General features: G+C 40.2%; 1 protein-coding gene across 1 annotated transcript; it reads right to left on the reverse strand.

The window, feature by feature from the left end:
- Window positions 1-1,376: 1,376 nt before the first annotated feature.
- Window positions 1,377-12,349, reverse strand: BTF3L4 (basic transcription factor 3 like 4). The gene is made up of 6 exons (XM_069788749.1): window positions 12,179-12,349; window positions 10,863-10,926; window positions 9,238-9,351; window positions 6,619-6,820; window positions 4,790-4,849; window positions 1,377-3,879 (listed from the first exon to the last, which is right to left on the reverse strand). The coding sequence occupies exons 2-6, from the start codon at window positions 10,914-10,916 to the stop codon at window positions 3,833-3,835; spliced, it is 477 nt and encodes a 158-aa protein (XP_069644850.1). The 5' UTR covers window positions 10,917-10,926; window positions 12,179-12,349; the 3' UTR covers window positions 1,377-3,832.
- Window positions 12,350-12,540: the final 191 nt, after the last annotated feature.

Below are 12,540 nucleotides of genomic sequence, written 5' to 3' on the forward strand. Positions count from 1 at the left end.
TCTGTTCTGCATCACTTCATTTGCTCAAGTACAAAATGTGGATCATTTAATTAGCATAATCTTGATCTCCAGAACAATCTGTCTGTTCACTTTGTTGAACAAACCAGCATTATCTTCAGATAATAAAGCGAGACTAATCTTAACTGCCAGTGGAAGAATTTACTCACTCACCTTCACCTACAGGGCAGTTCACTCGGCCCCTCTGTACATCCCTACTGCCTGGAGCAGCACAGTCTGATTCCAGGGTAACTTAGAAGGATCCTTCCTGGGACATTCCTCAGTAGAGGCATGAATTCATCTCTTATAACAGCACAGTAAATCTGTGCTATATGTATCTTCCTTCCTGCTAACAGCAATACACTGGTCAATCAATACACTGCTCAGTAATTAAATCATCTGCAAGACCTCCAGTGCTCATTTTGTACACACCAAATCCAAAACATTATTTGTGAAGATCCTGGCAGAAGGGAGTTCATAGCAATTCCTAGTTCCCATGAAAAGCTGACAGATACTAGTGAATTACCAACATATTTCAGTAAAACTTCAATAGCAGTTCTAAATTCATCCTTATCATTCTTGTGCACTCTCCAACAACTATATAACAAAAGTTAAAAAAGAAATTCACCTGAACCTTATTTTTGTCAAGGTCTGTACTGTATGTTAAATGTTCTTTTTATATCAACTCCTTCCACCCTACCAACACTCTTAGCTGCAAACTTATTTTGTTACCAACTATTGCACGAGAAATCCCTTACCAGCACTCGGTACCAAGCCTCCAGCATCACTGACTGTACTGTGATCTCTGCCATCCATCATACGTGAACATTTTTTTTTTTTTCTCATAGAGCAAATGCACCACAACTGCAGGTTTTTACAGACTTGCTCTCCTGCCTGAGAAGCCAGCCAGTCCTAGGTTTTCCATCTACAAGCTAGGGAACTACACAAAGCTACTAGCAGTCAGGGCAGGAAGACTAGCATTTGCCATCTTACACATCGGCCAAGTTCTCGATTCTTTGGTCTTTACTGATTCAGCTTTGATTCTCTTGCATGCAATCCAAGAGATGTTTCACTGTACTTTCTGCTCTATCTTCCAATTTTCAAATCACTGCCAAGTTCTTTAATATGTCAGTATCTTGAACGTGTCAACAGTATTTAAGTAGTGAGCAAGTAAAGCTCAAGAGCTTCAGAAGTACAGTGGTTATCATGCTTCAAGCCAAGCAAAGAACATTTTAATGTTCACCTTCACGTGGGGAGTTTTTATTGTACCTACACTCCCCAAAACTTCTTTTAGTAACTTTGCATTTCCATCAGCATGTACACTGTTTGAGTTATACCAGGAATAAATACGAAGAAAAAGAGCTTTTCCCACAACAGCCTTGATGGGTTACTTTTAATTAAAATCAGTTTAATGATTGATAAGCTCTAGTATTTCCAGCAGCAAATCGTAAGTGGTTGACTGTTTCCAGATACAGTGAAAAAACTGAAGATAATATAACTACATAAGCTAGCATACTTAGTTAGTTTACTGGTTGTCAAACATAGGAAAAAGTGAGGGTTTAACATGTAAATTGTCACGACCAAGAGCAAAAATTAAATGAGTATTTTGTAGGAATCAGAAAGTTCAACTATATAAACTTCTTAAGGAATCACTGCTTCCAATGCTTACTCTTAATCTCTCACAAAATTACTTTTGACATACTTCCTACATCAGAAACCAATAAGCACAAGTTTTCAGTATCTGATTAGTATTTAGGGGGAGGGGATATCCCATACATAAACTCAGTACAGTTGCTACTGTGAAACGTTCTTCACTCATGCCCCTTAAGCAAATAGAAGAACACTGCAAATACCTGTTTCCTAGTATCCTTCATTTGCTCTTTGAGCTTGTGGAGACAGCAAAAGGCAATGCAGTGTGCCTGCGCACCTGTTAATGAAGACATTTCTTCCTTACAAACAGAACAAATGCATCTGCAGCTGATTTAAGATTAGCCATACAACAAACCAAAGTTTCATTCAACACTGCAGGGAAAATAGGAGAGTGGGTATATGGGAGTGTGAAATCCTGAAGCTCTAACAGGATCCTCCCTAATCCTGCATGTGTCTTCCTCAGTCACTGTCAGCAAGGATATAGTGCTGTTTGAAACAGCTGCTGCATCCACCTGTCGTTCCTCAGCTTGTGCTGGTGGGAGGAGGAGACAACACACAAGAGGGAGCATTTCCTCTTTTGTACTGTTATTTTATTTTGTAGTAAGATCCATGTAGTATATAAAATATAACAGGAAAAACTGAACAAAGCCTATAAAATAAATGGAGGAGTTCAGATGATGAACCACTACAGCTCTGCTTTCGTGGTTTTTTGATGATGTCACCAGAACTCATGTACTGTTTACGTTGTACTTTTACAGTTCTCTAGCATATGAACCTACATAAAAAGCTGATATGTTCCAATTAAGCCATAGTTAAGTGACAGATGTAGAGAAAAAAACGGCTTTCTTAAGCCACAGCTGCCCTTGACACAGGTTACAATGATGTCTAGCTATACCATAATGCACATTACATCAAGAACCTTGAAAGAGCCTCTTGAGAAAACGAGTTCACATTAAGCATTTTAAAGAAAGGTCATAAATACTGCACTGTACCAACAGTACCTGCCAATGTCCTCCTTATGCCTGAGGAGCATTTGTGGTTTTTAAGAAGCTACTACATAGATGACACCAAACCTAGAGGTAGGTTATAGGCAAAGGTAAGTTACAGGCAAAAAAAAAATCCCTTTAGAGCTAGTCATTGCACAAACTGCCCAGCAGGAGGCCAGGCAAAATGTCAACAACTCTTTCCTCCCACCTTAAACATTGCTCATAGGGTGCATTTAAATCCTAGTGCCATAAGAATGACAGTGGATCATCAGCCGCTAGTAAATGCAGTCATGCCAAGAGAACAGCTTGAAGTTCTTCAAGCAAAAATCTATTACTGTGCAAAACTGGTGCACTGGACTGTTACCAACTAAACCTCCAAGTTTAGGAAGTGACCTGACGGTAGAGAACCAAGGTGTTCGTTTTCCTTTTGACATGGGAAATACTCTACATAATCAACAGGAGAACATACTGCTAAGCCTACGTGGAAGGAGTCAAAGATCAGCTTGTCTCAAAAGGTTCAAGAGACAAGAAAAAAGGAAAAGTTGAGAAAGGTTAAAAAAAAGCACACTTTTCTGAGACCAAGTTTTCTTTTTTTAAAAAGTTACTGTACCAAACAAGCCAGTAAAACAGCTTGTCTTTGGTATCATCTGGGATCAACATAAGGTTGATAACAATTATCATGTACACATTTCAACAGGGATGAGAAACACATCTGCAAGTACGATAGTTAACAGCAAATTAAACCCAAGTTTTAATTGTGTAATGCATTCAGGTCACAAAATGTGGACAAAATTTTAATCTTAACTACCTTCTGTGCACTATTTGGTGATAATCAAAAGGAACAATGCTGAAGATTCATTTTATTTCTACTTCCAAAAGGAAAAGGGGGAAAGGTTAAATAAGTGTTCTCCAATTTGTTCTCCACTATATGTACACCCACACACATACACACACGCACATGCACACACCCCTCAAACTGCACTGACATTTCTTTTTGACCAAAAGAGTAGATCTTGGGAGTAAGTGCAAAATGCAAAATCAACTGACAGAAAATGCTGAACAAACAGCATCATAAAAATACAAAATATTTATATTACTGAACTATTAACAGATGATGTTCTCTGTTTCTTTAAAACTTTGGAACCACATAGCTGATTTCTTAAATCTAGTCCATGCCAGCTTCCAGAACTATTAACGTTTTAGTTAGCTTCATTCTTTGATGCTTCATCAAAGTTTTCTACGAGATCTGAAAGACATGAAGATATTTAATACAGTAATGCCAAGTACCATTACCTTCATAAATTTAATGAAAATGCACATATTACAGGAAAGGTTAAGTAGTTCTTAACTATACTTATGTACACCAATTTTTACAGGCAGATTTCAAAGGGCTTTAGAAAATATGGTTTGAACATACGCAAAGAACTAGAAATGCAGGAACACTCAGAGGAGTGGAAGTTCTAACATGAAGTGATCAAGATCTGAGGTGCTCTACTAGCTGCAGTTGAGTCTTGAGCCATCAGCATTCTTTAAAGAATGCCTGAAGTTAGGCACCCATTAACTGCTGTACCTCACGAAACAGAAAATGTTGGAGAACTGAATTTTTATGCAAGGTCACAAAGAAATAAACCAGTGCCAGAGCATGAGGAATTGAACCTCTGGGTCCACCAGTTTGTTGTTTTAGCTAATACACCATACTGATGGATACAGAAGAATGTGGTGATTGATAGACACTTACTGACGAATTAAGAATTTACAATATTTACTTATTGAGAAACTTTCAGACAGTGACATAAGCTTTGTTTCTTCTACTGCAGAAATAAAAATCCCCACCCCCAGACTCTGATTTAAAGACAACCTGATGACTATGTCAATCATGTCATTTTGCAGCCCTAAAACCCTATCTGGACATTTAGATCACCTGTTCAACCTCCCTGAAAGTATTTTAATCTATTTCCACTTAAGAATTAAGCAATTTGCACAGGGTAAACCTTTTTTCAAAAGCTGGAATCCAAAGTCATCCATGTTTTAATGCTGTCCGGTATATGAAGCCTCCCTCAGTAAGTGAGAGGTATAATTGCATCAGGAGCTAAATATTTAAATGCACGAACTGAAATATTTATACATTAAATGGACATATGTGTGTATGTGCCTACCTGGGACATCATCATCTTCTTCATCAATATCTTCAGATTTTGGTGCTTTACTATCCAACACTGTAAAAAGAAATATGGTGCTGAGTTTTCATTATACAGAATTAGGGACAGTCACACAACAAAATAAAAAAACATACAAGTGAAAAAAGAAAGCATTTCCCCAACCCCCAATAGTGATAAACACACAATGACTGGGTATCAACAGTAAACAGCATGACCATAAGGTCTACTTATGAACATTCTCATACCAAAGTATTAGCACAGCCATTTTCAAATGCTTAGGGGTATTAATGCAGAGCTAGCAAAAGATCAAATGATACAGAAAAAAAACCAGCGTGACTAAATCTTCTAGCTGAAGTCATGTGTTTCAATGCAACAATAATGTGGTACCAATCAGGGACCAACATATCATATGATTCAATTATCAAGAGGCCACAACTGTAGGAAAAACTATTTCCCTTTCAAGGGTCCTGCATCAAACTTAGTCTTAAGTCATGGAAGTTGGAACATGCTACAAGTAATCTAGAGAAATGCAAGAACTTCAAAAATAAAGCATTTCTTCTCATTGGTCTGACTTCCTGTACAATCTAAAGAAAGCACGGCAAGAATCCATTGGTACTGAGGTGGTATCAAAGAAATATGCTTATGACAATCCATCTTTCTCAATTTTGAAAGGTTTTTTACATATTAGTAAAGAAGGAAAAATAGACCCTTTACTTTCAATTAAACTCTGAACATGAAATATAGATGAAATAAAAATTATTGATTTAGAAGGAATAAATATTTTTTGAAAACATTAGAACAGGTAATGTATTTTCCAGTTCCAAATACAGACAACTGCAACACGTCCAATTACAGTCTTTTTAATGGCCATAACCATCTAACCAGTACAAGTATGAAAAATTTTTTTGAATGTCCAACATCACCAGGGCTTGATATCATGAAGTAGTTTTTGGCAATGAACTCTGATACAGGTACTTGTAATGCAACGTGTACCTGTTCTGCGGTCTAAGAAAACTTCTACAAACTCATATCAAAGTCTACAGACTGATAACTGATTAATTTCATAACATACACCGTTGCAAGAATAAAATTTCCATCTATTCTTAAATTACAAACTTGCTCAGGGACAGTAGTTGAGACCTCTACAAAACATGCTACAGTGCTTCCCCAAGGAGGGTACTATCCTAAAAGGGATTGTCCCCAGACTCCATTTCTTAACCGTAAAATTACAGTAATAGTTATACCACATACATATACACACACACCAAGCTCCCATGGCTTTAAAATGAGTACAAAATAAAGAATCACATTAAAAACTTTGATTTTTTTTTTAAATTTTCATCAAATCTTTGATTTTAATTCATTTTTAAAAGTCTTGCTTTAATTCCAAACACAATTATAGAGTAGAAGATACAGAACGTGTTTCTTCCTCTATATCCACAATAGAAATGTTTTTTATGAACAAAGAAAACAGAATCCAATTCCCTGACAAAAAGAACCTGTCGAGTTTTTCCAAGTAAGAACATGAACTTGCTTTCCTATTTTGTCATATGCAGTTGTACACCTGGAATCACAGCATGCCTGACCTACCAGATTTTTATTTTTTTTTTAAATCAGGGCCTGCCTATATAGAAACTTGAATCAACAAGAAAAAAAAAACGTCATCTGCCCCCGCCCCTCATATTTCCACAACAGTGGCAAATAAATAAAAGTCATATGCTTTTGACCACTTTTTAAGTCACACATGCTGCTGTTAAATATGGGTCAAAACTTTTATACTGCATACGTTCTTTAAATCAGTGATGAAAGGTTCCAAAAAGACCTACCTTGTCTTGGGAATTGTTCAGCTAACTTCCTGAGACTTGTTAAGCTGTCAGCACCAAGCTGGCTTAAGATGCCTGGAAGCATTTCTGTGATCGGTTTAGCCTCGGCATGACCAGTAATTGCAAAAGTGTTAGCAGAAAGGGAAGCTTGAACCTTGGGGTTGTTGAAGTGAATAACTGTTCCATCATCTTTTATCATGTTCACCTGTTTAAATATATTAATAACATTTACCAAAATGGTGCAGCATCTTGTTGAACAAGAATGATAAATTATTAATTCAAATCTAGATTTAAAATATTAATACAAAAAAAATTTACAAAACTAGTACTCCTCCTAGAGAATAATATAACCATGACAAAACTGTCTGGAATTAACACCATTTAAACTGGAAGTAAAATACAAGTTAGTGACAAAATATGGGTTCATACATACTATATGAAAAGGTTGAATTTATGGTTAAAATTACACAGTATTTAGATAAGCGTATAAATATGCAAGGATTATATGCTATCATACAGTTCATGTATATTTTTAATAAAGGCAAAAACCATACATAGGTTATTAGACTTTAAGGCATAAATGAGTTAGTATCAGGCATGACTGGGGGGGGAAAACACAACCAAACCTTGAGCACTATGGTAACTCTTTACAAACTAAAAGCTCTTAACAAAAAAGCCTTGCCACATCAGTTTAAGACATCACCATTCACAGCTGTGTCACCTAACACAAAAACATTATTGTTTGTGCAGCAGAATTGGCAAAGGCACAAGATTCACAGTCTGGCCTAATTGCTGAAGCAGCCCAAGGCCAAGGATGCTTCCTAGACACATACACACAGACCTGAGGTTTATGTACCAACTGCACTAGAACAGGCTTCTATGCCTTCCTAATAATTCCATGATGACTCTTAAGACTAAGTACATCATACAGTGACCCCCATCAAAGATTATACTGGCGTATTTGTATGGGTTTATTTTATGTTTTTTAACTTAAAGGGAGACAGAATGGAAAGTTAAAAAGGCTTTTCTTCTGGGCATGGCTAAACTGTGGTAAAGCGGAAAATAATTTTGTCTGAAAAAAGGAAGAGAGTTCTACCCATCAAACCGAACAGTAGTAGTAAACTTATGTCATAAAGCTAGTAAGTATTGTTTTTAGTAGAAGTTACAGGGAGAAACCAGAAATTTGGGAACTAAAGATCTAAAAATATAAAAACACGTAAGTTATCAATCTTCATACAGCAGCAGAGTTCAAAATATGTTTTGAAGAGGAAAACCAGGTGTGTTGCTTTCCTGCAAAACTAAAGGATGCCCTGTCCCTTACACATGGGGAAATGGTAAAGGCTTCAAGCACAGTCATCCTCTTACTTAAAAGCCTCTTTTAAAAACCACAAAGATGAGCTGTTTGACTCAACATTACTAGCCTCGCCAAACTCTTCTATCTACACAAAGTTTACCAAGGTCAACTTGTGTCCAGCTGAATACAACAACATACTGCAATTATGTATCTAGCTATCAAGGCAGAAGCATATTGCATTATCTTCCTTCACATCAAGACATTTAAAATCCTTAATAACCATGTCTGAATAAAGATCTACACTAGGGATGGGGAGGGAAACAACCACAAAACAGAACAAGAACTGTGTCTTTCTTTGGGTTTGTATAGCTCAGCATATACATATCAAGTCTAAGTAAACAGACAAATTGAATTGTTTCTGTAGCAGAGGTATGAAAACTTACAAGCAAACCAGGCTTCTACACTGAATCTGTATTTGCCTTTGGAAGAGAGGTATGCACTAGGTGACCTCTGGAGGCACCTTGCAGTCCTGCTTTAATTAATTAATCACAGATTAAATATTATGCTTCTTTAACCAAGTACTACAGTAATATTGAGTTCATGATGAAGGAACACCTCCTCCTCCCACATATGAGTGTCACTCTCTACAGTGTTATGGTAAATGTCAGTGTTTCACTTCACATTTCATACATGTTAAATGTACGTAGACATATTCAAGGAATATCTGAAACTTTTACAGTCCTACATACATTAACACAGAAGCTGGTTATGTATAGTCTTTGCTGTGTTGTAAGGAATACCATCTCCTCTGACTACCACAAACAATTTTGGTAATTTTTATGCAGTAAAAGGACCTAATTTTGATAATACAGACTTGCAAGTTCTTATTCCAGGTATTTTTATGCTTTCCTTTATATTCTGCACCACACAACCCTTGCTTTGGATGTGCCTGCACAGTACATGTGTGTTTAATGCTCTTCTCTTTAAAGTAGGTAATCAAGTTCATGAAGTCAAGAATCAAAGAGTTTTGTTTTGCAATGAATGCAAGACACATACATGACAAGCAGCTTACTAGCGTCTATTGTCACTATCTGGCCAGCAGAACCTTCTCCCTTCTTTCTCTAGGTAGGTATGCATTAATGTGAATGAGACAACAACCAATCAAATAACTTTACCTATCAATAACCAGACCTGTAAGTTTTGAGGCAAAAAGAAAACTGTTACTTGGGGGGGGGGGAAGAGGGGGACAACAAACCAACAAAAAACAACCATAACACCAAAACAACACAGTGAATTTAATTTCAAACAAGAAACACTTATCACTGTACCTCTTCAATGCCAGCAATGTTATTTACTGCCAGTTTTTTGAGGGAACTCTGAAGTTTTTTGTCATCAGCTGTAGCTGTTCTGTGCACCACCTTCTTCTTTCTGCGAGCTGTTCCCTGGAAAAGAATCAAGACACAACAGTCAGTTATTCTCAAAATCTCACAACACTTTAATTTTTCAAAGTCATATCACGCTCTGAGGAACCTATCTTTAAGCTATGAGAAAGCTCTGTAGTCAAAAATGCTCCTCAACTTACTTATCTTCACCTACGGTCTTAACTGTCAGCATAAATTTTAAGGTTTTTCTTAAATGTAAAAGAGCAAAATGACACTGAACAGTAGCAGCTTCTCCCTTCCCACAAGCTAGATTATAAAAATACTATTTGCTATTTAGCAATATATAAAAGTTTCCCCAAGAACTTTATTTTTTCCAAGATGAAGCACAAGTACAGTGACTTTAAAAGGTCACACTTTCATAACCAAGTAATTAACATTTTTAAACTGTTCCACAGACAGCAACTTTGGAATTCCTACTCTGCAAACTTTTGTACAACTGTCATGGTTTAACCCCAGCCAGCAACTAAGCACCATGCAGCCGCTCACTCACTCCCCCCCACCCCCACCCCCCGCCCCGAGGGGGATGGGGGAGAAAATCGGGAAAAGTAAAACTCATGGGTTGAGATAAGAACAGTTTAATAGAACAGAAAAGAAGAAACTAATAACAATAATGATGACACTAATAAAATGACAAGAGTAATAATAAAAGGATTGGAATGTACAAATGATGCACCGTGCAATCGCTCACCACCCGCCAATCGACACCCAGCTAGTCCCTGAGCAGCGATCCCCCCGCCCCCACTCCCCCCAGTTTATATACTGGGCATGATGTCACATGGTATGGAATATCCCTTTGGCCAGTTTGGGTCAGGTGCCCTGGCTGTGTCCTGTGCCAGCTTCTTGTGCCCCTCCAGCTTTCTTGCTGGCTGGGCAGGAGAAGCTGGAAAATCCTTGACTTGAGACTAAACATTACTTAGCAACAACTGAAAACATCAGTGTGTTATCAACATTATTCTCATACTGAACTCAAAACATAGCACTGTACCAGCTACTAGGAAGACAATCAACTCTATCCCAGCTGAAACCAGCACAACAGCCCTGACTATAGTTAGGAAATGAACACCTACACTGAATAAACTATACGCTTTTTTGTCACATTAGCTACCTGCTGGCTCGGAGAAAAAAAACCAGCTCAGTGCAGAGTCAGATAAGCCCTGGAGCTGCCACAAAGGAAGAAACTCCCCAACAGGGAGAAGAGAAAGACAGAACTGGAATAACCAACAGGTAAGCTTAGCTTGAGATTTCACAAGGTCACAAAAAGTCACTGAATTAAAAAGAAAGCTTACACACTAGAAACTACTCATCCAGTAGCTGTGAACTGAAAGAAAACTGCATTTCAGGCAGCAGTATTACAATTCAGATCACACAAAACCTGTATTTTTCAGGCCTCAAAGTATAATTTTTTCCCCTCCCATGAACTAAACCCTATGCTTTGAAAACCAAATTTCAGACATGTTTCTCCCTCAACGTGTAAATTACAGGAAACAGTGCATCTCTGATGGTTTTCTTACCTTTCCTCCTATTCGGACCTGCGCTTGAAGCTTGGCCAGTTTTTCTTGGTTCATAGTGCTGTGTCTGAAGAGTAAGAGTGAAATACAAGTTAACCATCAAAATATTAAAAAAAAAATTTCACAGTCCATTTTAAAAGCACTCTTAAAATTGCAGTGGGTTTTTAAGCTTACAGAAAATTCAACAAAACAGTGCATCAAACAAATACGCATAAACAAAAAGCTTTAAAGCCACACAACCTAAATAATGTAATGCGGTCCAGGAGAAGCTTGTTTAGCTGAAGTGGCTGTACCACGAGGAGGCAAATCAACAGGACATTTCATTTTGCATCAGTCTGAGGTAGTGTGAATTTCCAAGTATGCTAGCTTACTGTTGGAGCCATTTGACTGAACTACTGACTCAGAACACACCCAACTCTGCACGTACAGCACGAGTGCTTCTAGAAAAACACCTTGAACAGAGCCCAGGGAGAGACCCATCGCTACACTACTTTGAATACTATTTTTTCCACATAGTGAATCTCTGATACATTTAACTAATAAGCCAGCTCCGAACTCGGTGAAGTTCACATCTTTGACAGATTTCCTATATGACCCTCCGGCAACTATTCATCCAATTCAATGACTGCGAAGTTAGTTAAGTGGCATCTCCAACGGGTCAGGTGGGACCTTAAAAGGCTGGAAGACCTGAAAAATCTGTTACGGGTGGAAAAACACCTCAAGCCTTCCAACACAAGGAAAGCATTTCGCTGCTCTGCCCCAGTAAGTCACCGGTGATGCCCTGAATGAAGGGGGGAACCCCCTCCGCATTTGCATTGTACCGGGGAAGCGACAGAGAGGCGGAGACGGGGCTCCGGCGGGCGATCGGGTACACGGTGAGGCCCCAGCACCGCCGGGAGGATCACCACACGGCCAGGGCCTCCGCCGGGGAGGCGGGAGAAGGGACTCAGGGCGGCTCCCTGGCCACCCCCAAAGCCCCGGGGAGCGGGAGGGGATCAAAGCCCCGTCCCTCGGGAGCCAGGGCAACCCCACGCGGCCAGGGCACCGCGGCCCCAGGGGAGAGTCAGGGCCCACCCGAGCCAGGCCAGACCCCACCACACCGCGTCCCGGCGCAAGGCCTCGCTCCCCCCCGCCCCCGTCCTCTCCTCGAGGAACGGCCGGCGCCCGCGGCCCCGCCACGGCCCAGCGCGGCAGACGAGGACGGGACGGGACGGAGCTGCCGCGGCGCCCCGCCCGCCCCACGCCGGGAGGGGGCAGGGGAAGGGGGTGGAGGGGCCGTGCCGGCGGAGCGGTGCCGACGGGGGCGGGGAAGGTCTTACCCGAGTCCGGCGGATCCTCCGCAACCCAACACGCGGTGAGAACAAGATGGCGGCCAAGGAAGGAAAGAGAGGCGCACAGAGAAAGGAAGCTTCGCGCCACGTGACGGCGCCAGCCCGCCCGCGGATTGGCGGACGCCGAGGCGTTACATTTGCATAGCAGCAAGGGCGGGGGCGCGGGGAGGCGGGCGCGCGGCGCGCGGTGCCTCCTGGGAGTTGTAGTCTCCGGGGACGGGCAGGGACCGATGGCCACTAACCCGGACCCGGGACGCGGCGGCTCCAAACGTGTCACCACGCATTTGTCGGAGCGCTGTCCCCCTCGGAGAACCCTCCTTCATACACGAATGCTTGCGGTCGGTTTTACC

The sequence above is a fragment of the Haliaeetus albicilla genome, chromosome 8 (assembly GCF_947461875.1).
Source record: "Haliaeetus albicilla chromosome 8, bHalAlb1.1, whole genome shotgun sequence".
Classification (NCBI taxonomy): Eukaryota; Metazoa; Chordata; class Aves; order Accipitriformes; family Accipitridae; genus Haliaeetus; species Haliaeetus albicilla.

Coding starts and splice junctions, on each gene's coding strand:
- BTF3L4 (XM_069788749.1), bottom strand. CDS start 10,916: ATGAACCAAGAAAAACTGGCCAAGCTTCAAGCGCAGGTCCGAATAGGA. Junction 9,352..10,862: donor AGGTCCGAATAGGAGGAAAG/GTAAGAAAACCA, acceptor ATTCTTTTCCAG/GGAACAGCTCGCAGAAAGAA. Junction 4,850..6,618: donor TGAACAATTCCCAAGACAAG/GTAGGTCTTTTT, acceptor TTCTTTTTACAG/TGTTGGATAGTAAAGCACCA.